Source organism: Penicillium cosmopolitanum, assembly GCF_028827165.1.
Source record: "Penicillium cosmopolitanum strain IBT 29677 chromosome Unknown utg000004l:1.0-4361866.0:1.0-4365735.0, whole genome shotgun sequence".
Lineage (NCBI taxonomy): Eukaryota > Fungi > Ascomycota > Eurotiomycetes > Eurotiales > Aspergillaceae > Penicillium > Penicillium cosmopolitanum.
The window spans coordinates 1,548,898-1,574,276 of NW_026622674.1; the positions used below are offsets into that span (position 1 = coordinate 1,548,898).

At 47.1% G+C, this 25,379-nt stretch overlaps 9 protein-coding genes across 9 annotated transcripts; 8 read left to right on the plus strand and 1 right to left on the minus strand.

The window, feature by feature from the left end:
• Positions 1 to 640: 640 nt before the first annotated feature.
• Positions 641 to 2,298, plus strand: N7509_002004 (T6SS phospholipase effector Tle1-like catalytic domain-containing protein; the record flags this gene model as incomplete). The annotated part of the gene is made up of 5 exons (XM_056626641.1): positions 641 to 872; positions 955 to 1,283; positions 1,339 to 1,432; positions 1,490 to 1,698; positions 1,771 to 2,298. 5 exons carry the CDS (start codon positions 641 to 643, stop codon positions 2,296 to 2,298), a joined length of 1,392 nt encoding a protein of 463 aa, XP_056492436.1.
• A 2,566-nt stretch (positions 2,299 to 4,864) lies between these two features.
• Positions 4,865 to 5,931, plus strand: N7509_002005 (S1/P1 nuclease; the record flags this gene model as incomplete). Its single annotated transcript, XM_056626642.1, has 3 exons — positions 4,865 to 5,102; positions 5,151 to 5,239; positions 5,302 to 5,931. 3 exons carry the CDS (start codon positions 4,865 to 4,867, stop codon positions 5,929 to 5,931), a joined length of 957 nt encoding a protein of 318 aa, XP_056492437.1.
• Positions 5,932 to 6,595: 664 nt separating this feature from the next.
• N7509_002006 (nucleotidyltransferase family protein) lies at positions 6,596 to 7,351 on the minus strand (the record flags this gene model as incomplete). Its single annotated transcript, XM_056626643.1, has 1 exon — positions 6,596 to 7,351. The coding sequence occupies one exon, from the start codon at positions 7,349 to 7,351 to the stop codon at positions 6,596 to 6,598; it is 756 nt and encodes a 251-aa protein (XP_056492438.1).
• A 1,490-nt stretch (positions 7,352 to 8,841) lies between these two features.
• On the plus strand, positions 8,842 to 9,591 carry N7509_002007 (uncharacterized protein; the record flags this gene model as incomplete). The annotated part of the gene is made up of 3 exons (XM_056626644.1): positions 8,842 to 8,861; positions 9,290 to 9,307; positions 9,387 to 9,591. The coding sequence occupies 3 exons, from the start codon at positions 8,842 to 8,844 to the stop codon at positions 9,589 to 9,591; spliced, it is 243 nt and encodes an 80-aa protein (XP_056492439.1).
• A 420-nt stretch (positions 9,592 to 10,011) lies between these two features.
• Positions 10,012 to 10,534, plus strand: N7509_002008 (uncharacterized protein; the record flags this gene model as incomplete). Its single annotated transcript, XM_056626645.1, has 2 exons — positions 10,012 to 10,282; positions 10,341 to 10,534. The coding sequence occupies 2 exons, from the start codon at positions 10,012 to 10,014 to the stop codon at positions 10,532 to 10,534; spliced, it is 465 nt and encodes a 154-aa protein (XP_056492440.1).
• A 3,485-nt stretch (positions 10,535 to 14,019) lies between these two features.
• N7509_002009 (uncharacterized protein) lies at positions 14,020 to 14,893 on the plus strand (the record flags this gene model as incomplete). Its single annotated transcript, XM_056626646.1, has 2 exons — positions 14,020 to 14,353; positions 14,412 to 14,893. 2 exons carry the CDS (start codon positions 14,020 to 14,022, stop codon positions 14,891 to 14,893), a joined length of 816 nt encoding a protein of 271 aa, XP_056492441.1.
• Positions 14,894 to 15,749: 856 nt separating this feature from the next.
• On the plus strand, positions 15,750 to 16,706 carry N7509_002010 (uncharacterized protein; the record flags this gene model as incomplete). The annotated part of the gene is made up of 5 exons (XM_056626647.1): positions 15,750 to 15,809; positions 15,863 to 15,955; positions 16,031 to 16,184; positions 16,247 to 16,497; positions 16,575 to 16,706. The coding sequence occupies 5 exons, from the start codon at positions 15,750 to 15,752 to the stop codon at positions 16,704 to 16,706; spliced, it is 690 nt and encodes a 229-aa protein (XP_056492442.1).
• A 3,161-nt stretch (positions 16,707 to 19,867) lies between these two features.
• Positions 19,868 to 21,529, plus strand: N7509_002011 (sialidase family protein; the record flags this gene model as incomplete). The annotated part of the gene is made up of 2 exons (XM_056626648.1): positions 19,868 to 20,550; positions 20,659 to 21,529. 2 exons carry the CDS (start codon positions 19,868 to 19,870, stop codon positions 21,527 to 21,529), a joined length of 1,554 nt encoding a protein of 517 aa, XP_056492443.1.
• Positions 21,530 to 22,363: 834 nt separating this feature from the next.
• Positions 22,364 to 25,319, plus strand: N7509_002012 (class I SAM-dependent methyltransferase; the record flags this gene model as incomplete). Its single annotated transcript, XM_056626649.1, has 9 exons — positions 22,364 to 22,576; positions 22,644 to 22,775; positions 22,830 to 22,846; positions 22,920 to 23,179; positions 23,239 to 23,313; positions 23,363 to 24,644; positions 24,709 to 24,847; positions 24,905 to 25,107; positions 25,166 to 25,319. 9 exons carry the CDS (start codon positions 22,364 to 22,366, stop codon positions 25,317 to 25,319), a joined length of 2,475 nt encoding a protein of 824 aa, XP_056492444.1.
• Positions 25,320 to 25,379: the final 60 nt, after the last annotated feature.

Genomic DNA, 25,379 nt, shown 5'->3' on the forward strand with positions numbered 1-25,379 from the left:
GAAGTACTTAGCGAGGATACTCTGGGTTAAAAGCTGCCTCTAATGATCCGGACGCAAAGACTGCTATAATCTCATATGGGACTTTCTGCGGGTAACCATTTATTTGAGATATTCAATCGTTGAAAACGTGGCATCTTTTGATTGTTTGTATCAGCTTGAAGATTCAAGATTCCAATATCCTCATCGATCCTAAGGGCTTGTCTCTTCGTGGACATGTCCTCGGAAGAGAGCCATTGCTAAATATCAAAAATAAATAAATGCAGCAAGATTGCGAACCATCGCAAAGGTATAGAATTACAAGGAACGGTAAATCGCGATGAAAGCGCAGCTTCCGCGAATCCCATGTGGTCAAGTATGGGGATGCATACTTGATACTTTAGTCTTCCATGGTTTACTAGACGTGTGCGTCATAAGTAGATCTTTGGTGAAATTCGGCCGCGTTGGGCTAGATAGAACATTTTAAGGTTGGATCCGCCCAATAACCCGCCTAAAACAAGGGTCTAGGCCATCAAATGCTAAAGTTTACCTTAGATGTATAGCTAACACATGGTCACGCTTTACGAACATAAAACGCGGCCTCGCTGACAAAAAGTGACCTTTCTCCCTTGCTTTTCCCTAACAATCCTGGGTTACTCTCACCATGACGCAAGAAGCATCCAAGCTGGCAAGCTACAAGCGCATCATACTTTGCGCCGATGGAACATGGCTGGCGTCTGACCAAGGCGACAATTCCGTGCCTTCGAACGTTGCGAAGGTCGCTCGAGCAATTGCGACCAGTGGCCCTGATGCTGATGGCAATATCGTGAAGCAGATCGTGTCGTATCATCCCGGCCTGGGAAGCGGAGACCTCCCGTTCCAGAAGGCCATTTATGGTGAGTACCTAGCTCTTACTCAACACTTTGTTTTTGTATTTCTTTTCGAAAGAGCTTGGCTGATGTGCTACTTCTCTCATAGGCGGCATCGGCTGGGGTCTGGACGCCGATGTGTGCCAGATCTATGATTTTATCTCTAATAACTATGTGCCTGGTGACGAGTTGTTCTTCTTCGGCTTCTCGCGCGGTGCTTTCACCGTGCGCTCAGTCGCCGGCCTGGTCTGCGACATCGGTGTCCTCTCTGCAGTGCACATGTCGCACTTCGCAGATATGTGGAAGGCCTACCGTGAAAATACGGATGGAGAGCCCTTCAAAAGGACAGCATGGTATCAGCAGAATAAGGACAAGCTGCGCTTGACAGAAGATCTCAGGATCAAAGTTGTTGGAGTTTGGGATACCGTCGGAGCTCTGGTACGCGACGCCCGGGCATGATTTTGCTTCCATAAGACTGACTTCACATGGCTAGGGAATACCTGAATGGCCCCTTGTGAAATTGGCAACAAAATCTGGCATCGCAATTAACAAACAGGAGGCATTTCACAACACGAACGTAGCAAAAAGTGAGTGATGATCGTAAAATCGGTTATCCACCGGCTCTAAACAGCAAATCCCATCAGATCTGGACTATGCATTCCAAGCCCTTGCCATCGATGAGAGACGGTTAACGTTCCCTCCTACCCTTTGGCACAAGACCCCTGGTGCTCCGGCCAAGGATCTGCAGCAATGTTGGTTTCCTGGCATCCATAGCAACATCGGTGGCCAAGCAGCAGATCCACGAACCGCCGGTGACCATGAAGAGATCGGCGACATCACATTGGCATGGATGGTAAACCCTTCCCTCCTCCACAACTGCAACACTTCTAAGATTCTGATTGACTGACTACCCCACGCAACCCAGATGGACAATCTCTCAGGCATGCTGACATTTGAGGGGAAAGCGATAAACGAACTGATCAAGCAGCACCAGGACGCCCTGGCCGAGAACAACGTCCGAAACAACATCGAAAATGGATGGGGCTGTGGGCCAATTGTTTCTAATTTTTCTGGTTTGCAAGGCGCCTTCTTCGGTCTTCTTGGGAAGCAAGATCGAACGCCGGGCAACTATCCGCGGGTCGCTGGCGACGGAACTGATGGTGCCACAAACGAGTATTTCCATCCGATCGCCCGGATCAGGAAGAGCATACTATCCAACTATAACCCGGCATCACTGCACGGATATTCTTTTGAGGAGTCCGATGGTGAAGCTGGCTGGAAGTGGGTCAGAGAGGGCGTACCGGCAGTACCGGAGTATGTGATGCGCCCTCAGAGGAAGATGAGTGTGATGAACGAGAAGGGATATAAGACTATGCCTAGTTTATCCAGGTTACTATGTCCGGCGGAGCTTCTAGCAGATCTCGATAGGGATAATGGCGTGCAACCTGAGTGATGATGTGTTTGTTGAATGAATGGCTTATGGAATATCTATTTTGTTGTGTGTGCACTTCGTTTGTAAGCCCAGCACAGCTCAAAAATATTTTCTTGCGTTGATATCCTGAATACACCAACTAACATATTGTAGAGGAAACGATACCGGATAATGGTGTAGTCTTAAAAGACTTGGTCTAATCCGAGTATATGACCCGTACAATCTCGTAGAGATCCATAGCCGTTTCTATCTAGAATATAATTTTACTCTTTACTACAGCATTCTTCGCGGTGTAGCCGGGTGGTCTCGCATAATGAACGGGGTCTTGGCGAGGGTTCTGGGTGAGGATTCTGGCGGGCGAGCTCCCATCGCGATATGTGGCAAAGGATCTAACTGCTTATCTACTTGCAGGATAGAAGACCTGTCAATCAGGTAAATATAACAATTACAAGTGATAAGGGAGCTGAAATAGAAATCCAATTCATGCAAGAACTGATTGTTGGAGTCGAGATAACGACATGACATCGAAGATCCTCAGTACTGTATTGCATATGTTTTGATCTCATGAATTTGAAGAGTCTTGGTATAAAGACTTGGAATCCAGAAAGGTTGTGGTTGGTCGGGAAGGTTAGGAACCAGAGAGAGTGGAATCATGGATGACTCAATCTAGAACATATGCCAAACATACCGTAATGCTACCAAATATTTGAATAATAGTCCCTACTATGTATCAGGGTCCACGAAATTCAGCAAAGATCTGTATCCTCCATGTACTATGTGTTATGCCTTTTCGTATTTACCGTGTTACACGGCCTTGGCTGTAGGCGGTTGATGGCAAACTCAATTTGTAAGGGTGGCCGATGACCTTGCGGGGAAACATGCCAAGCTAATAGTTTGGGAACTGAAAGAAAGAGCTTAACTGGCTATCGTGCTGTCGACGCCAGTTCGTTCCAAACTTGACGGTAATGTAATGAGGTCACAATAAGGTCACAAAGACAACTCCCAAAGTCATCTGGGACAATCATTCACATTGGCATAGAGTGCCAAGACGACATCTCTGCCAGGTTTCTTTGACCCGATTATGTGCTAGATGAACCTATTTAGGTTTAAAACAGGGAGCTGGATGGTCTAGAGCAGGTAGAGCTTAGCCTCCCTTCCACCTCTACCGGGTTCGAGTTTTGATCAATCCAAAATCGGCTATGGAATATCCCGCCACAACGATGCTAATAAACACAAAATGGCACTATACTTGCCAAGTCTTCCGCGGGGAAGGTCGGGCGGAGCCCAGAAACTGGTCACCGCAAAATCTATGCCATTTTCCGCCATTCAAATGTTGGACATGATGGAATATCCAGGAAAGATTCGCCCGCCAAGAAATGGTCCTCGTGTGACCTGTCGGGCAAACGATATCTGTCGTTATTGGATTTCTATCCTTATGACGACAAATTTGATACTTGTGCCTATAAAGCAGGGCCTGTCGCGCCTTTTGAGCTTCTAATCACCTTCAAAGTAGCTGCCAGTTGCTTCAATTCGGATAATATTCTCTTCTATTCCATATTACAAAATTCCTATCCCCCAATACGATGGAAGAAGATATATACCGTTCAAGTGAATTAAACTTTAAAAATTCAAGTTTACTTCATTCTTGGCAAAAAGAAAGAACACAAGCTACGTTTTTGGTAAAAGGTAGATAAAGCCAGTACCTAGATCTAGATGTCAGTGGCCAAAGCTTATTTTGGTTTGTGCAAGCTCATTCTATCGTGCCAAACACAATCAGGTCTCCTGATACGTATAACAACCACACAGCACGCCATACTAGTACAAGGTGCTGATGAGGTGAGGTTAACAGTAACACTCCTGTTCCACATAGCATTTCAATACTACATAATATTTTCTGGACATTTTTGAAACGATCAATCCCCATGGATACGAGCACATTGCAAATATTGTAGGGGAAAGAATGGATTGTATCATGAGTACACAAAACCCCGCAAAAGCATCAGTGGATGAGGCTCTCTCAGCTGACACCCCATGGACCAATTATCTCCAAATACAATGGGAGTGAGATGACGGCCCGCCAGCAACTATATCCCAACCCTGGCGCAAGCATCTGGTAGGGCGTTGGTTGAACGTGGAACGGTGGGGTGGTGGGCGGTATTTTATCGGGGCCGCCCGTCTCCCGGTAATTATTTCACGTAATTTACGTGGTTGTATTCTTCAGTCTCGGTCATTTGAGCCATCGATACACGAGTTGTTTTAGAAAGTGGCGAGCCATGGAACAAGCATCTCTGATTTTGTCGGTCATGATATAATAACCTGAGAACTAAGTAGGTCCTATAGTTATTCTGCCGCAAGCAGAATATTCATAGTTAGCCATGTGACAACTGCAAATCGTTCTACGTGTAAATCTAGACTGTTCGGTGGCTTTTCAATCTAATAGAACTGATTGTCCAGATCTTCTAGTCCTTACTATAAATACTGACCAGTGGATTTGGCAGACTTGTTCCTGCTATCACAGCCTCATCTCATTTCCAACTTACAATTTTACAATATCCTTGGAAATACCAACTTCAAATATACATTAGCAATGTATTGCCTCCGTTCACTCTTGTTACTCTTTTATACCCTCAACTTAACTTGGGGGTGGGGGGACGTCGGTCATCGCACGGTAGCCTATTTAGCAGAGAAGTACCTAACCAAGCAAGGGAACCAACTCGTGGAGGATCTTATTTCTCCCAGTGATGAGTTCGATATCTCAGATGCGGCGGTTTGGCCCGATAAAGTGAAATTTAGCCGTCCATACTCTCGAAATTGGCATTTCATAGGTGTGCTGCGATAATATTGATGGCATACTTACATGCTGATTTGGATAGATGCTAAGGACCAACCACCCGATTCTTGTGCTGTTTCCTTTGAAGCAGATTGCAATGATGGATGTATTATCTCTGCTATTGACAACATGGTCAGTAATTCTGGGGGTCTAGCTAGATCCAGACTATCCAAACAATACTGACTAGTCAACAGACTCATCAAGTACAGGATCTTGATCTGGATAAGCAGCAGCAAGGCGAAGCATTGAAATACCTGATACATTTCATTGGAGACCTACACCAACCGCTGCATGTTGAGGACAAGTGCAGAGGAGGAAACGAGATTCACGTTCACTTTGACAACCACGGTGGCCAAAAGGAGAATCTACACAGTATATGGGATACGGATATTCCGCATAAAATCATCGGCATCAAACATAGGCTGAAGCAAAACGAGGAAAAAGAGCCTGCTGTAAAGTGGGCCACAAAGCTGTTCCAGTCTCAGGGATTAAGGCCCCTTCATGCAGAATGTGCTGATACACAGAAACCTATGAAATGCTCAATGCTGTGGGCAGCGGAAACAAACAGACTGAACTGTGATTTTGTGTTCAAGAATGGCATTGAATGGCTGGAAAATCACGACTTGGGTGGAGAGTATTATGATGGAGCAGCTCCAATTGTGGAAACGCAGATTCTCAAAGCAGGAATTCGCCTAGCTGTGTGGCTGAACGCTTTGGCAGCCGACAGAGCGTCACCTGCATCTGGAGGGCTCTGTGCTCATCAGGGTGGAAAGGTGAGATACGTTTCCAATCCTGGACAAGCCCCTCTTCACAGGTCTGATTAATTTACCTTTTGCCGCACTTTCAGGTGAAAGCACAGAAGGAACTAAAATAAACCAAAATACGAAAAAGGCGAAAGCAAGGACAATGCCAATTCCAATGGCAGAATCTAAAAGTAATAGTATTTTTCGAGTCCCTGTGACAAACCAGAATGTTTATTATTGAATTGATGCTTACTGTCCTATCATTTTCCCACTACCTTGATAGCTGGCCCGTAGATCTCACCGTTTCATTCTTTCACCATCTCTAAAATGGCTGAACAGGCTAAATACAGCAAGCAAACCATTATTAGTATCCGCTATAACTTATGACAATTTGGAAGCTTATACGCACCCCAACCCCGAGTAGGACGAAAACGAACTATGACACCCCCTAATGATCGAAGCTCTCTATAATCACCTATATAAGAAACCCGGCCTCTACCTCGAGGAGATATTTAAATTCCTATAAAATTAGTGCCATAGTAGTGTGTGAGGCAGACGATTCTTCTAGTTGAATTTCATTTGCTATACAATGTATAAGATAAAACGAGTGCACACTGATTAAAACTATCGTAGGCGGCAATAGTCATAGAATTGGCATATTTGAATGTTGACCAACGGCAATGAGGGAGAACGCCTGTCCTGGTCTAATCATGCTAAATCTTCCCCTGCTATTTGATTGCACTCGTCAGGAGTCACGCTCCACCGACTTCAACCCCCTCTCGCCCTTAGCATGATCTAATTCGGGGACATGAGAAGTAAGAGAGAGAACTGTCTTTATTCCGGAGTCTTTCGACGACTCCTGTGGCCAAGGAAAAACGGTAAGCCTAGGCCACTGACGCTGCCATCGCTCGGCTTTTGTCTCATACACATGGCGTGGAGTAAGCAGTGGATTAGGGCGTACGACAAGGTTGAATAAATCAGAAAAGCCATGTGGTGCATAGATTCGCCATTCTCCATTTGGTAGCAAACGGACACCAAGGCATGCGGTTGTCGTTGGAAAAGTAGCAATCGCGGCCTCAACTGAATTGTGCTGTGGGCAGACTATTCCGAGCTTTTCTTTATACCACAAATGAACCCTTGCCTGGTTACGGATCTGCACCGGAGCGGGCAAGTCTGCAAAGATCTTATGCCCGTTCTGGATGACCGTATCCTCTGCCTCCCACGATACGTCGCTACTGTCGAAATAAACCAAGTCGTAGTCAGCAATACCAGCTTCAGGATCTTGTCCAGTAACCACGTTCCAGACGGTTTGAAATAGGCACCCAGAAGCTAGGTACCACTCAGGCAGATCTATTGCGGAAGCGCGACGTAAAATCTCCGCTAAAGTGCGGTTACGACCGAGTGCTTCACGGAAAAGGTCTAACTGCTCGTTGATAGGAAGTTGGGCAGGTTGTCGGGATGACGTGGTAGGTATTTGAAAGGAAGTGTTATTGAAAGCCATGGCAGATATTTAATCCTAGTGATGAGAGGCTTGGATCAGCCATATAGAAAGGGGTTTTCTAGGAGCTGTTAAACTGTTATCGCGCTGACTTAAACGAACAGGCGGTCAAGACTCGGATTTGCCGCATAAATATAAAGTTATCCCTAAAAATATATATACCCTAGCATCCTTTGGTGTGTATAAGGATATATAGCGATATAATGTAGATTTAATGAGGACTATCCTAAATTACTAAGGTTTTATATAACTTAATAATCTAGCCTTGTATAGTTAGTATAATCCTATAGGGCTCCTATAGGTATAGCCTTCACCTGGGCAGTCCTATCCTATTCCTATAGGACTATAGGGCTATAGGACTCATGTAAGTGGGAATATTCCCACTTATAAGTAGGATTCCCATAGGACCTATGCGAATGGGAGTCCCATGCACAGATCTACCTACGTAGTGGATTTCCTATGCGAAGTCTTGGCTTTCCCGTTCTGTTTTGGTGCTCAGTGAGCGCCGCTTTTGCTCACTGAGTAGATCTGAGCACGTCTCTGTGCGCGCTGAGCGGATTAGTGAGTATTACGTGACTGCTCTGAGCAGCTTTCTGATCGCTCTGATCTACTTAGTGAGTCTGATCAGAGTGCTCTGATTTGCTCTCTGAGCTTTGCTTACATGAGAGCCAGCGGTCTGACTCAAGCACCCCAATAAAACACAGCACGCTACATACCCCTCACAAAAGTCTTTCCCATTTTTAGTACGCTCAAATGCCCCATAAAAAAAGTTACGCATTACAAACAGCTGTAAAGTTGTGTGACAACACTATCTCCTAGGAGCAAACACACAGAGTAGTTTATCTTATAATCCTATGAAATTCTGGCTGAAGCCTGTAAGCTCCTAGGAATAATTCGTCTAGTTTGCCCTTGTATGCTGCTTCTGGGAGAGGTCGAACGGCTTCTAATTAGATCTATATTTGTTTAAATAATTTAACAGGCTATTAGTTTGTTATACTGCAATAGTCTTCTTGCAGTTCAATTATACTTATGAAGACGATTGCGTAAGGAAATTAATCTTTTAACTCTCCTGATCGAAGATAGGGTAAGATTTTTGCAGCAGCCAATGAGCAGACAATAGGGCTATAATACTTTGTTGCTCCTAGAAGCTTGAAATTTGATTATTACTTTTACTGTCACGGGATTCGGAGTATACAACACCTCAGGTATTCGACATTGATCTGGGGTCGAATCCCCTTCGAGCCGCCTGCATATTGAGATCCACCCGAGCCCTAGTATTATTGGATCCCACAATCATCTAGGATTCTTGATCTCTTCAAGAATCAGTCTGTGTATCAACTGTCCAATCTGACCTCTACCGTCCGATACCCTTGCCTAGTCACAGGTCTCTAGCCTGACAACTTAGTAACCATTACACTCCCAGCCCGACCTAATGGCGCTGGTTTTTATCGTACGTTAGCCTGCCGAAAGAGCGAAGTCACCGGAATCAAAGTATGGACGTTCCTTCAAGTCTGTAAGCAAGAAATTGGGCTGGTTTAGCACGGTTAACATTACCTTAAACCGCTTGTCAAGCAAATACCCAAGGGGCTGCTTCTCGTAAAAACTGAAATGACGTTTCTCACTTTCAGATAGTGGCTACAAGAAGTGCTGTTAGCGTCGAAGCTCAACATCTGTGATAAGATCCAAAGCCTACTTCTGGATTTAAAGTTTTGCGCTCGGTCTACATTTTCAGTGAGTCTGAGAATACCTTATGCAGCACCAAAAGTGGGTGCTTTACTTCAAAGAGTATTGGGCGGCGGCCTCTATCCTTTCCTCACTGGCGGGCAGACGAGCTCCGATGCAGCTTTATGTCAACTACTACGGGCAAGTTTGAAAGCATACACCAATTCAGTCAACTGATGGGTCCTAATTCGGGACACGCTCCGCTGATAACTTGCTCAGAATCGATGGCCGTGTTTTGTAAGTGGCGTCTCGACCGTGGCGAATGGGTACTCCATGAATGCCCTACTCGAACCTTCAAACTAATCAAAATCTGTAGATCCATTGCGGACCAGTTCAACAAACAGAATGATTGGAACGAACACATGCAGCAAGGGATTGAGGCTATGGCTGAGCGGGCAGATGAGGTGATGACCCTCAGGGAGACGGTGGCCATGTTGGAAACCAGAGTCAATGAGATTTACCAGGTCAAAGAGGTTTTGGTCGAGCGCAAACCAGCTGGACGACTCAAGCGTTCGCAGTGAAGGCCCACTGTGGTTTCATGTCCGAGATGGAATGGGAAATGAAGGTAACGACAAGGGAGAGAGGGGGTGAGGGGAGAGCGCGGAGATTCTGTGTCGTGCTACCTACCACCAGATAGTCCCGCTGCAAAGTGCGTCAGTCAAAAAATGGGTGGTAAGTTCCAAGGGTGGTTTGCAAATAGCTCTCGCAAATTTAAATCCATGCATTACTTTACAACTGGTGATTAAAGTTACTTTGCTACAAGCTACTGGGTAGCGAGGTGCTAGTCTCTAGTTGAGTATAGGAAATTTTGATCGATTCACATTCTAAGACAAGTATCTTTCTCAAATCGAACAACAAAATAAGTATTAACAGAGGGATCTGGTTCTGAGATCCTGAGATAGCCTTCTTCCTGAGCTTCACTCATATTCAGATAAGTCACGATGACAAACAAGCTTGACTGTAGAGTCACAATTGTTCGTATAAGGCGAGCTCACAGCCTCCTCATCATCACTACAGGGCAGACTGAAATTGTCACACTTGACGGTTTGACTGTCGCTTTCATATTTGCAGTCCTCGAAATCTCCACCATCAATATCAAGATCTGGCGTACTGTCTCCAAAAGCGTTATCCGACCCAATAGTCGTCAGATCACAGATGTCAGGATTGGAATATTCACTGCTGGTTACTGCATAACCAGGGTATCCGCCTTCAGTAAGGCCGTCGCCACTGTTTGATACCTTGGAAATGAAAATGTAACTACTCGGAGTAGCTGCAGCGGCGGAGGCTGATGCCGCCGAGGCTGACGACACTGAGGCCCTCGACGCACTCGCTTCCGAAGCACTAACGCTGGATCGTGATGCAGATGCAGCTGATTCGACAGAGGCAGTATATGCTGTATATATAGAGGTAATCTGGGTAATGGATTCCATCGAGGTCACGCAGGACTTGGCTTGTCCGACATAATTGTCAACGTAGCGAGAGTCGTCACAGGAGTAGACAATGCCATCATTTGCTGTACTAGTAAAAGAACCCTTATTTCCTGGCGTCCATGACAGATCTGGGTCTGAAGGCGGTCGGGACCAGGGGCATACTTTCCAGTCTTTCTGACCGGATGTTGAACTAGCAACACTATAGGTACCAGTATAGTCACTGCAGTCGAAAACGCAGTAATCCTCTGCGGCCCTATGATCAACAAGATGAATCATACTGCATGTGGGCCCCGCTGTGGTGGCGGGGCTGTCGGAAGTTCCAGTTGTTTTAGTCGATTCTGTTGTCTTGGTTGATGATCCGGGAGGCGATGTCAAGGGAGCTGTTGACGTTGTGGCTGTAGAGCCACCAGCACTAGGACTTGCGGTAGTACTAGGGTCGGCAGTGAGAGTGTGTGAAATCCCGGAAGCAGTTTTTCTATAACGACGAGGAGAGCATGCAGCGTATGTGGATGTTGTCTCAAATGTAGTCGGGGTAGCGTCACAAGCAGTTCGTGTCGTACATGACTCAGTACTGGTAATCACACTAATTGTAGTAGTGTCCGAGTGGGGAACTTGACTGACAACTGTATCCCAGGTGCAATCGGAGTATGTTGTGCTTGAAGTACAAGTAGCTGTCGTAGATTCGGAAGTTGTCGACGAGTCAGATTGAGATTCCGATGTATGTTGATCGTCTTCTTCCTTCTCCTCCATGCTCTCCACAATACTACTGATTTCCACAAGATACTCCGTTCCTTTCTTGACTAGGTCCTCAATTTCAGGAGTTATATCATCGACATCGTCGGGGATCACTTTTGTAAGATCATCCACAATTGGTGCCACACAGCTAAGGGCAGAATTAGCGATATCCTTAGCAGTATCCACAGTCGCATCGACAGCTTGTTTCGCAATATTGGAAACGGCATCAAAAAGACCTCTCTTTGCCAAAGATCTCTTTTTGGAACTTGAGCAGGGAGATTTGCTCCTATCGAAATCCGTTTTGGAGAGATATTCGGATGTTTTATCGTCAATCTCCTCAATACGATCTTTATATTTTTTCGGATCCTTCTTGAGATCATCAATGTTGTTGTAAGGATTGCCCAAGAGAACCGCGATAGCGGTGGCACTATCAGAGGTAGTGGTCACTGTGCCTCCAGTTTGAGTGGTGGTCGGAATAGTGGCCCATTCTTCCTGAGACGGCGATGCCGTCGGCGCAAAAACGGCAATAGCAGTATCGCTCCCAGTGGCCTCTGCTATGGCAGATTTGAGATCAGTCTCGGATGCCAAATCTACCGAGGAAACCCGATCAGATGAATTCACGAACGGTATTGAACTGGGACGGCCTGTCGTGCTGGAGCCTGCGTCTTCACCTGAGGTGGTTGTTTGTTGACTAGAGGATGTTCCATCGGTTTTTGAAGTGTCATCCGATGTTGAGGTACCTGCGGTGGTCTTCGGGCTAGAGCTCGAGGCTGCAACTGTAGAGCCTGATGTTGTAGATCCAGTAGGGATGAGTGGCTTGGAACTTGAAGTGTCATCCGATGTTGAGGTATTTGCGGTGTTCGTCGGGTCAGAGCTCGAGGTTGTAGATCCAGTAGGAATGAGTGGCTTGGAACTTGAAGTATCAGAGCCAGTTGAGCCCGGGACATTAGGGTGAGAACTGGAAGACCCGTGTGATGAGTCCGACGTCGAAGTCCCGCCAGAGGATCCACCATGACTGGAACCTGAGGTAGTCGAGTATAGGTCATCTGGCTTCGTGCTTGTGGGCCTAGTTGGGGAGTCCGATTTTGTAGTTCCGTGTGGAATGAGGGGCTTGGAGCTTGTATGTCCGGCTGTAGGGGAGCCAGCTGTATAAAATCCAGTTGAGTCTGAGCTAGTCGATGAAGTGACGGCCGGGTCAGGATCAGCTCCAGTGTTGGTGTTCGAGGCGATAGAACTAAAGTGAACAGTGGGAATTTGGCCGTCAGGCACAGTGACAACGGAAGTAAGCTTCAGCTTATGACTCTTTGCATGGTCAAAGGGGGGTAGTGATGAAGTCCGAGTTGATGAGAGAGGCGTTGAGCTTAGTGGCGGAGGTGTAACAAAATCAATGACAGGAGTAACGGTGTTGGGGACAATCAGAGTGGTATTGACGGTCGTGGTCCAATCTGCGTTAGCTCCATATAAAAAAGGAAGCAATAACAAGAGAGTGCCCTTGATAGTAGCCATGTTCAGGAGAATTGAGTCAATGATGAGGCTTCATTAATTGGGGATCCTGGGGGACCAGGTTCAAATCATTTATACAAAGCCTCCTAGTTGGGGCCAAATCGTGAAGTCCGATGTATACTACCGGAAAAGAGTGACGCAAATTGGAATTACTACATCTACAGAGTACGAAAGATCATTTCGGCAACACATATCTCTTCGCCAAGTGCCAAGTGATGACTGCCAAGTTATGCCAAGATTGAAAGGCCTCGCTTTTCATAGTGAAAACTAGAATGGGAAAGTAGCTGCGCAGAATCAAACTGTACATCTACTGCATACCCCTGTCATGGCCCCAATCAGGCCCCCTGGCCCCCAACTCTCCACTCTCAGGCGTCCCGAAGGGGCCAATTCTCAGGGGTTTCTTCAGGCCAGATGAAGAATTGACGCACAATAGATCTTGCATCGCCTAGGGGAGAAGAGCTTACATCTGACATACATACATACCATGAGATAGAATACATATCAACTCTCTCTGTAGTCCGTACGGAGTAGCCCAATGGTCACGCACAGCGTACCCATAGCACCGGAACGGTAAATTACGACGGAGATCATAGGATCCCAAATTCTCCGATGAGTGACTGTCGGAGGATTATAACATACGGAATACGAATGGCTCTGTCCCTAAATCATGTTCAACATTCTACGCTTGGAAAGCGGCCTAGAAGAGTGGCAACCTAGAGTTTCAGACTCACAGCCCATTTGGGGGCGAAGGATTCATTGAAGGCTTCCAGCCTTAGCCATCCGAGAGATGGCCCGTAAGCTTAAACTGTTTAATTTAAACGATTCCGACAGAGGTGGGATTAGAACGAAAAGGAAGCTGGGCCGATAAATTGCAGGAGGCGAGGCTGAGCGGTAGTCCCTGTTGATCTCATCCGCGCAGAGCCTTTTCCGCAGACTCCATAACTATGTAGCATATGATTGGTACGGAGTATATGTACATAGCTGGTGCGGGTATTGTTCCTGGGACCAAGCTCTTGGGGATTGGAGGCCTAATAGTAAGATGCCCTGTCGATCTTTCACTGCAAGGTAGCATTTATGCAGTTGGCCCCCATGGGATCAGTCTGCCAATGGCAGTTCATCTGGCCAAGGTGAAACCTACTACTAGGTAAAATATTGCTCTACGATTAGTCCAATTCACAAATATAAAAGAATCGGCTCTTCTTGGCCAAGTCAGTAGAGCAGCTAAAGCATTTTACTAATCCCCGAGGGCTTTGTATTCCCTCCCAAGCTTACATCGCGAAAATGAAGATTTCGAAGCTGGGCCTTGTTCTTTTGACGAGCGCGTGCAGTCACGCTTTCATTCTCGACAAGTCTTGCGGCGATGCCAAAGGAAATCTCGCAATGCGTGTGAAAAAGTCCGTGAGAGAAGCGAAGCTGGCACTTGCAAATGCAGCTGAGGTTGCAGAACAATGCGAAGCCGATTGCAGTCTTCAGTCAGCGGTTGACGACCAAATTTTGGCAGAGGTAGAGCAATGGTGTGGTGATGGTGGTGATATTGAACGACGGAAAGCCAGTAACAGCCTGCTTGTGAAATTCCTCGGGGATGAATCTGCAGATACTTGGGGCAAAGTCCACTGTGAGTCTTCTTCAGGCTCACTTCACGTATCTCTAGCTAACCAACTGACAATTTTTAGCGGCCACTAGCAAGGCGAAAGAAGTCCTTAAAACCTCTTCAGACCAGTCCGACAATGCGAAAATCTATTGTGGCGACTCGTCGTTCGTTAGGCAGGCCGGACAATGGAAGGACGAAGACTCAGAGTACGCGGACATTGCTTGGACTGCCGATAAAACTTCGCCTCAAAGGCCATGCGAAAAGGTCATCGGCCTTGGCCTTTACCAGACGGGAGCAACGCATAAAGGAATTCTCCTCTGCAATTACAAGGACATGCTCAATACCGAGACCAGCCATACGGTTGCAGGAAACTACTTCAGCTATAGCAATCTGTTGGACAGCACCACCGACGTCCCTATCGCAGCTTTTGCGGACAAAATCAGCTCAGTATTAATTCATGAGATGATTCATCTGGGCGACATGCAGCAATGTAAGAGTTTTGAGAGTCCAATAAATGTCTATGCTGAACTAACCATGACTCGTTTCAGTCCCGCTTATCATTGACCAAAAAACCAAGAAAACTGAACAATACGGTTATGATGAATGCGAGAAGCTCGCAGGCACGGATGCGAGCTGGCACAACTGTGATACATTCGCATTGATCGCACAAGGTGGGCTTTTTTCTTTCGAATAGACAACACAGGACAATGACTAACGTTGATTCACTTAGCAATGTATATGAACACCTACTACAGCGATGAGAACCTACTGAAGAAGCTTCCCAAGGATCAACAACCACCCGCGACTGAAGTCAATGGTCCCTACGGCCTGAAGGAGAAGAAAAACTAAAAGTGAATACAAAAACTTGGGTACAAGTCTCAAGTGTTGGATTTTGGTTCTTCAATAATTTCTAGAGTTTGATTCTCTGTTTTCTCCCCAGGGATATCTGTCACCGGAGGAAACTAAATGCTCATTTAATGTGACTTAATTTTTGTAAATTACTTCCTTAAAACATGAGGCTGGACGAGCGTTAGTATCCAATGGATGTATAGGGGTGAGATAGAAATTGGAACCAAGTAATGAAGCCTTCTTCCGATGGTCTTGTACTCGCTGTGCATTGAATTAATAAGAAGAATAGACTCGAAATTTCTTGGGAAGGGGTATCCATCAAAAAAGATAGAAAAAGCCCCTGGAAAAAAGGGGAATAGTTTGCTTACTCGCCCCCATTCATGGGCCTGGTCCCGCCCCCACTTGCTTGCCCCACCGTGACGGGAATAATTCGAGGCATCCACAGTCGCTCCTCTGTTCGAGTTTCGCTCACTTTCCCTCTTTCTCTTCTTTGAATCTCATTTATCCTAGGTTTCGCCCCGCGTTGCCTTTGTTCTCAGAACCTTTAAAGCTAACTCTTACACTTTCCTTCATGATTCTCCTCGGGAAACAGCTCAAAATAGTACTTGTCGGCGATGCACGGGTTGGCAAGGTAAGATCACATGTTCTGAGTTGTAGAAAGATGGCTGACGATAGATTTTGCAGTCAAGCTGGCTGTCACAACAGTTAGAGGGCTTTTATGAGCCTGAATATACCCCCACGAATGGCTACAATTCCGAGAGACTCGATTGTCTGACTGTGAGTTTTATTTGCCTCTTATTCGATGATCCCCAACAATCAATAAATTCTGATATGCTAATACGTCAGTCATAGAATATCGGGCTTGCTCAAACCATGATCTGGGATATCTCTGGGTCGAATAGTACAGCTCAGGATAGGGCCAAATGGATGGAAGATTGCGACGCCGCCATTATCATGGTTGATCTCGCAGACCGGGCGAGCATCGAAAATACAGTATCTTGGTATAGTATGTTCTCTCAAATATCTTTTCATCGGAATCTTTCAGTCAACTAATATCCGATTCGCTAGAAGAGATTATCTCTTCCCAGAAACAAACATTGCTTCCAGTAGTCATCTGTTCCTACAAGGCATATGAAAAGAGTGATAAGCGGGCAATAGACCCGGCAGAAATCTCTTGGTCTGATGAACTGGGCAACACGCCGTTCTTTTACAACATATCTCGAGATATTAATGTAAAGCCTAATAGGATGCTCTTTAACAAGGATATTATGAAGCCTATCGGGTGGATTTTGGAGCAACTGACGGGTGAGACCGATGTGGTATGTGTTTTGAATCTTCCACTCCTCACTGATTGCTCTTTCGCCATAACATATCATGATACTGACCTTTTCCTTAGGATGCAAATTTTGGCTATGTTCCCTCCCGGGATGCATCCCCTCCTCGCCCTGTCTGGCCTGATGGAATTTCACCTGAGCTAGCCGAGGCGGCCTCGAGAACCCTAGAGGACGACGACGAGGAGAACTTGTGATTAAATAAAGCCGTGGATCGCTTTCTGCCTTGTTTACCGGCTTGCAGAGTCTGTCTAATAGCAATGTAGCTCAAGCTTTTATCTATCATAACTCCAATTTCTTATCCTTCCCATTCAGAGCTAGCAATGTCTAGCAAGGGGCCCTTACTGGTAGAAACTCGTGAATAATATGCTTCCAAGTACACTAGATAAACACCTGTGCATAGCCGGATGTTCTAACTAGTTCGAGGAATCATTAGTGATTTTCCCGACTGGATATACAGTACGTACAGCAGCAAAGAAACCTTACGATACTACCTAGTGTAAGATGGGAATGCTCGTAGGCTGTCTGCGTTGGCAGACGGGTCGATCGCAAAGAGACAACACCACCACACTCGCAGAGTGCAAGGAGACGATAGGCAAGCGTGACACTATAGAGAATCAACAGAACGAACAACAGAACGAATAACAGAACCTTTTATGAGCAGTATACCGATACCGCTACCTCAGCAGCCTCAGTAGAACATTTTTCATAACAGAAGGGGGAACATCCATGTTGAATTGATAATCTAGAACGAAACTATTTATCCTCCTTGAACTAAACAGCAGCCTTGTTGCTAAGGCTCTAATCACATGACTCTGAGATACCGATGTTGAGGGCAGTAATCCCCACTACACTAGGTAGTAGGTGGGTTCATCCCAATTAGTCAGCGGCGAGGAAATCCGGGATACTAACTAGTATGTAAACTGACCTCACTTGGGCTAGGAATAATCTATTTCTACAAGCTTGCGATCCCCCAATGCAAAAGTATACTACTAGTCGCATCAAAGCATTTCTCTATTTGACATATCGGAGGATTTCATAATTCTACAGGACTATCCACCTATGAATCTGGCGTCCGTGCTGCCACTGCCTCGTCAGGGCGCAAGATAAGGAGATGCAACGACCCCGCATCTGTGACCTGGCTGGCATACAGCAGCACCCGACATCACCTTCCATCTCAGAACTGTAATCAACTTGGGCCTATCGGGTTCCCAGATAGCTTCCCCGTCTCCTACTCCTCCCTTTCCTTTTCGACCTTGATTATATTCAATCTTCTCAGTTCTATCAGGTAACCGTATCTACTTGTGCAACTAGTATAAACGAACACTCCAAGATGGCGATTCCTTCTACCCAGATCGCAGCCGTCATTCCACCGACCGGGGCATCTGCAAAGTCTGGGGTTAATATAATCAACACCCATCCAGTCCCTCCCCCAGGCGATGGAGATCTGCTAGTGAAACTTGAATTTTCCGGCGTGTGCCATACAGACATCCACAGTATTCGGGGTGATACGCCAATGTTGACAGATGTGGCTGGCCACGAAGGTGTCGGAACTGTAGTTGCAGGTTAGAAAGGACATATTCGAAAGAGGCTTTTGGTATAACTTGAACTAATATGATTCTTTGCTATATCTCAGTCGGGCCCCGAGTTGATGAAGGCCAGTGGGTCGGTCAGAGAGTCGGTATCAGGTCCGCGCCTCCATTTCTTGGCAGATTTTAAGATAAGAGCGTCATGTTTGAATGGAGTATTAACCAAATTTCCTTTTCAGGTGGCTTTACAGTTCGTGTCTTAACTGTGAGATATGCGCGATTAATCATACCGCATGCCCGAGTCAGAAAAATGCCGGTGCCGTATGTCTCAAGTGGAATATCAGGATCAAAAATAAGCCCATGCTAATAACTATCATTGAAGAATGTTCCAGGGACATTTCAGCGTGCGAGTCCCCAGCTATTATCTTATTTTTAACGTGAAGACTAAGTGGAATCTATAGAGTATATCGTCAGCCCGGCACTGCATGTCACAAAAATACCCTCTGAGATTTCCCCCGAGCTAGCAGCGCCACTTCTATGTGGTGCGTTTAATCATTATCTACTTGTGCTATGATGATCAGCTAACATTCGATAGCTGGAATTGCCATGTATTCTTCAATCATGAAAACAAAGCCTCGCCCAGGGGATTGGATCGCTATTCTTGGTGCTGGAGGTGGTCTCGGACATATGTGCGTTTAGGTTTACGCTGTTCACCAAACAAACCATAGTATTTTGCTGACTTGAAATTACAAGGGGTGTACAAATAGCCGCAAAGAAAGGTCTGAATGTTCTCGCTATTGACAAGTATGTTCCATCTGAAAAGATCCCCCATCAAGCCCGGTTTGAACCCAGCTGCTAACATTTCCCAGGGGAGCAAAGAAGAGAGAATTATGTCTATCGATAGGAGCCAAGTACTTCCTTGACTTTAGTGAAGTTGACATTGTTCACGAAGTTAAGAATCTTACCTCAGGACTAGGTGCTCATGGTGTAATCTGTACGGCAAACGGCCCACGAGCATATGAGCAAAGCTTGCAAATGCTGCGCCCACTCGGAACACTAGTATGTGTTGGCATTCCGAGTGTTCCATTTAATCTGCCGGCTACTCCACTGGACATGATTATCAAAGGTAAGTGAGCCTTGGTATTTTCATGTTCACCTACTGATCTCCGTCTTAGGTCTGACTATTGTGGGGAACTCGGCTGGCACTTCAAGCGAGATGGAGGAGCTTTTGGTTATGGCTATGGCAGGAGATGTGAAGGCACATATCCAAGTCTTTGATTTGGATGAGATTCATGATGTTTTGGAACGACTCGAGAAATCGGAAATTGAAGGCAGAGTGGTATTGAAGATTCCTTAAGGAGAGTTGACCTGCATATATTCTTAGTCTAGCTCACCCTCAATCAATTCATGAACTTGAATGTGCTTCAAGTTGTATTGAGCAACTATGCATTTTTCAGACTGGTGCTTCACAATGGGGCTCCTTCCTGTTTTGTAACCTTCAAGTGAGCAACCCCCCCTCCCTCCTCCTCCCCGTTTGTACGGCAGCCACCGGGCAAATTGACGCTCCGTCGATCATCGTGACATTACCTGCACCCGCAAATGAACTCAACAGTATCTGCAAGTAAGATATAGGATTCCTCCTGTGGCGAATACTGGGGTTTGGTCAATAAAAGCTGACTCTGGCAGACATTTCTAGGATAGCTCAGCTATGGCTTCTCGTGGCGCAAGTCCTCATCGCATTTACTTCCTTCGTGTCCGTGTCTGCCGACTCTGGTGGGTCATTTCTGTGGAATCCGCCTTGGATCAACGAAGCCAACGTCTACGCCCGGATGATTGAACTCCAGCACGCTGGTGATCAAAATGGCAAACTACTTGCGACATGGGAGCACTGGTACACAAAAGGCAAGAACAGTGATGAGCCAAACGGCCTCCCTGGCAGCTTCATTATTCGTGAAAGTGACGACGGAGGGAATACTTGGACAACATTGACAACGATCATCGATCCGCAATCCGGTCCAGGACATCCCTGCACGCGGTTCTGGCAGCCCTTTCTCTTCGAGTTTCCACGACGACTTGGTCAATATCCCGAAGGCACTGTGATTCTGGTTGGCGTCCTTGTTACTTCCGATTTAAGCTACGTTTCCTTTCACCTATGGCGGTCTCTCGACCATGGGCAAACGTGGAGTACGGGGCAAGAATGGCAACGCAGTGGTTCATTCACCCTCGGGATCTGGGAACCGTTCCTTTATCTGGATAGTGGGAATAGGCTTGTCGCAGTTTTCTCCGATGAACGTTCTTACTGGAGCCAGGCGTTAGTGACGGTCATATCTGACGATGGGGGCGAGTCATGGGGTAAGATCGAGTTCGCTGTGGCTAGTTCCAATATTCATGATCGACCGGGCATGGCCACGGTGGCGAGGATGGACAATGGCGAGTACGTTTTGGCCTATGAATACTGTGTCACCGCAGATTGTCAGATCTACGTGAAGTTCTCCAGCGACGGATCGAACTGGTATTCATCCGATATGGGAAACGCTATTTCCACAACCGACGGCCTTTTCCCGGCATCAAGTCCTTTCATAGTTTAGGAACCTACAGCAAAACAGTTGATACTTTCCAGTCAATCGGTATACCCGATCGGTAACGAGTCCCAGGTCTCACAAACCCATCGTGTCGTCTTCACCAACAGCCAGCATGGCCGGGGGCAATGGATATGGTCACCAGCCCCTTGGAATGTCCGCGCGGGATATCCGACTTGCAACTCCAACTACAGCCCCAATTTGCTCGTACGTTCCAATGGCAAGGTACGATTGACTGCTCCTGCGAGCGAATGGAGCACGACCAAATGCTCCGAGCGAACTGGGGAGGCCTTCATCGGTGTCCTACCCTACCAGTCTGGTTTTGCAGTCGACGGCCAGTCTGGTTGGATTAACTTCGGAGGGCACTGGTCTATTTCCGGCAGCGAGTATGTGTTTGCACCCGTCGGTGATCAAAATGCCATCGCCGTGACTGGGTCAACTGGATGGACACAGTACACAATAACTAGCGATGTGATGATTACGACTCCCTCTGGGAGGGTTGGATTGATGACACATGTGGCCGCATCGACCGCCCCTCGATCCAATTTATTGCAAGGGTTTACTTTCACAGTCAGCACCGGGACCCCCTTGGGCAGGATGATAATCACGCAGGAAGGCACTGTCTCGAGAATTCTGGGTTCCCATCCAACACCCTGGTCAGTGGAATCGAACAAATGGTATCGCCTGACCCTGACTTATCACCCTGACCTGGTTTTGACGGTTACGGTGGGAATGCCCCCTGCACATGATGAAGATGAAGACGAAGAAGTGGAGGCCAGCACCTCCTACAATATCAGTATTGCCACTAGCCTTAATTCCAGCACGGACAACGAGTTCGAACAAGGCATGGCAGGACTGATTGGGCGAGATGGTGGAGGGAGATTTAGGAATGTGCATATTGTCGCCAACTAATTCGGAGCCAACCATAGGCTATCGTTACGAATATCATTTGATCATCCAATATCGTGATTTTTATGGAGTGTAGGATACAGCGGATGGCGAGTATACTTACTACTCGTATCTGGGTGGCTCAACCGCATCGGGTCGATCAGTTGGAGACTCAAATAATCCTCGATCCCATTCAAACCCGGGGGAGCTCCAATGTGCGGTCGATCGTCTCGCTGATAGGCCCGCTGGGGCGACCATCGGGGGTGCCAATCAGCGAACAGTTAACCCCCCACGGGCGGCCCCGATGCCTGTGAGTGGCCCACATCGCCACTAATGCAGGCCCGAAGCCAAATGCCCTTAAAGTTGGTCGTTACTCCGTTACTCCATGCGCACTTTGGATGTACTCCGTACTCGGAGATGCTCCATTAAAACTGTTTTCGTGATCTACTGTAGAGTGGAGGTGGAGATAAAATGAAACTATCTGGTCCCAAGTCTTGGGTACTTCGTCCCCCATAGTAATTTGCCCTCGGATACAAGTTCCAGGTACAAGCTTCGACCATTGTCACGCCTCCTACTATCGCAACCTCCCCCACCCATGTGTTGCCCTGATAGGATCTGATGCAAGCTGCTGGTCCCCTCCACCCGCAATGGAGTGCCACCGGTGGGCTCTATGCAAATGTCCTATCAAAAGTGCCATGCAGTAGTACTGTACTCTCTGGAAGTATGAGCATGTGCTCTGGCTCTGGCTATGGCGGTGGTATATGAAATATCAATCCCCTCGTGCCTTCCCCTCCTCCCCCTCCCCCCTCCATTCTCCTCTTTTGAAAAATGTTTGCCGATTTTCTGACAAGTCCCTCAATGGACTGGCTACACGTCTACATTGCCGGGGCGGCCTTCCTAGTCTTCGCCTTGGTCGCGCTGGTTCTCTTTGTCTCCTTCCAACAAGTCAAGATTGACCTCAACCATGGCGTCTTCACTTACCTCAAGTTTATTTGGGCCAGTTTCCTGAAACCTCATGATAGCCAGGCTGGGGATCAACAAGATGCGCTTGAGAGCTTTTACAAAACTCAGGTGCGTGCCAAAGAGTATACAACAAGTCCCATGCAAAAAATAACCCGTTTTGTATGTTCTATTTTAGGCCAGCGTCTACGATGCTACTCGACGTCGTCTTCTCTGTGGCCGCGAGGATATGCTGGGTCTCATTGCGGCGCAACTGAAGCATAAAGTTGAAAGTAAGGAAATCAAGTCCGGAAAGGCTGTGTGGGTGGATGTAAGTATTTTGAAATTAGCATATTCCTTAGAGTAAAGCTGACAGAGTCTACAGATTGGCGGTGGTACTGGGTGAGTTAAATACTATGAAATTAGTCCGATGAGTTTAGTCAAGCATGGGCAAATACTAACTATTTATCCACAGTTACAACATTGAAGCCATGTCCGCCTTCGTCCCAGTAGAGAGATTCTTCGACCACGTGTACCTCGTCGACCTTTCGCCATCTCTCTGTGAGGTTGCCCGCCAGCGTTTCCAGCGCCTGGGATGGAAGAACGTCACTGTTCTGTGCCAGGATGCGCGATCCTTCCGTCTTCCAGAGAGGCAGGTCGACCCCCGGTCCACAGAGGCTGCAACGGATCGAGCCGACATGATTACCATGAGCTATAGTCTTTCTATGATTCCAGGTGAGAATTCACTGCTTGGGGGATTAAATTGAGATACTCATACTAATATCATCTTGTAGACTACTACAGTGTCGTCGACTCCCTAACCTCGCGCTTGAAGCCAACGGGCTTGCTCGGTGTCTGTGACTTCTATGGTAAGTAGCGACCAGAGGTATTTTAAAATAGCTGCTCACCCTCGGATAGTGCAAAGTATCGTCGACGTATCTTCCCGCAATTATATTGGTGGAGCATTCAACCGACACGTCAACTGGCTTGGTCGAGTCTTCTGGCGTGCGTGGTTTGACTTTGACCGAGTCAACCTGGAGGCTGCTCGCCGTGATTATCTCGAGTACAAGTTTGGAACCGTGATCTCGGCCAGTGAGCGCAACTACCTCCTAGGTGGAATTCCCTACTATATTTTTGTCGGCTGCCCTAAAGAGTTCGCCTCTACTCGATCCAGTCAAGCCACCATCGAGAAGTTGGATGCTTCGTTCACCGAATCTCCCTATCTACACCCTGCCAATCACGAAACTGAGATGGATAAAGCCGTTCAGAAGAGCACAAGCGAGGTTCGATCCAAGGCTTATGAATCTGCTGTGATCAACCTCAGCGCCAACCTCCCTCTCCCATGCTCTTTCTACCAGAATCACCACTACCGGATCCACTACAATGACATGCTCCCCAAACACACGCAGTTCCAAAATGAGTATATCTACGCTTTCACTTGGGAAGATCCCCGCGTGGATCACCGACTGCTAAACATCGGCTCAGACGATGTGATCTTGGCCATCACTAGTGCCGGAGACAATATCTTGGACTACCTTCAGAAGAACCCTCGTCGTGTCCACGCCGTTGATCTAAATCCGAACCAGAACCATCTGCTTGAGCTGAAGGTGGCCAGTTACAGCACACTGGGTCATCGTGATATGTGGAAAATCTTCGGCGAGGGCAAGCACCCACAGTTCCGCGAGCTGCTCATTTCGAAACTGAGCCCTCACCTCTCAAGTCAGGCTTTCCAGTACTGGTTGGAACACACCCATGTCTTTACTTCCACTTCTGGATACGGTCTCTACGAGACTGGTGGCTCCCGTCATGCTATTCGTATGGCACGATGGCTGTTCAATATCTTTGGGCTCCAGGGTGAGGTTACTAAGATGTGCGAGGCTCAGAGCTTAGAAGAGCAGCGTGCTATTTGGCCGCGTATCCGTCGTGTTCTTCTCAGCAAGCCGTTGAACTGGGCTATCGTGAGTACCGAATGGTTTGCCTGGAAGGCAGCCGGTGTGCCTCGCAACCAGCGCAACATGATCGTCGATGATTTCTTCCGTCGCAATGGATTGACTTCGGACATGAAGCAAGGAAAGGACATCAGTGGCCAGTCCATTTGGGAATACGTGGTGAATACCCTCGACCCAGTGGTCAAGGACACTATGATCAGCAACGACAACTACTTCTACTACCTGTGTGTGCAGGGTAAATTCTCGCGACGGTCAGTCAATCTCTTGAACATCCACCTCGAAGAAATATGAGAAATTGGTACTAATTTTTTCCAGATGCCACCCTACATACCTGTCACCCCAAGCGCATGTCAAGCTCTCTACGCCCGGTGCATTTGATGGGCTCCGTATTCACACCGATGAGATCAACGAGGTTATCAACCGCATCACACCCGGCACATTGACTATTGCCGTGGTAAGTTCAAAAAATATCTACCTTGAATTAAACCCCGCATATACTAATCTGATTCAGGTCATGGATTCAATGGACTGGTTCGATCCCGCCGAAGACGCAGCCGCCGCTCAAGCCCGCCGTCTCAACCACGCCCTGAAGAAGGGAGGCCGGATCCTACTCCGCTCCGCTAGCATCGACCCTTGGTACATCAAACACTTCGAAGACAACGGATTCACAGCTCGTCGTGTGGGAGCTCGTTTCCCTGGCACTTGCATCGACCGGTAAGTTCTGTTTCTCAACTCCTCGATTTCCAAAACTCGAACTAACTCATCAAATCAGCGTTAACATGTACGCTTCCACCTGGATCTGTACCAAAAACGAAGACATCATCCGCCCCGGTGCTGGAAGAACAATGTCGTCACTGTCCCTCCCCGATAGTGCCGTCGTGGCGAAGGCGAAGAGATCGACTAGCGTGGAGGACTTGCAACTTTGAACACCACCCGCCCCTTCCCTTTCCTTTCTCCTATATCCTTAAGATACCTTTTCTTTTTCA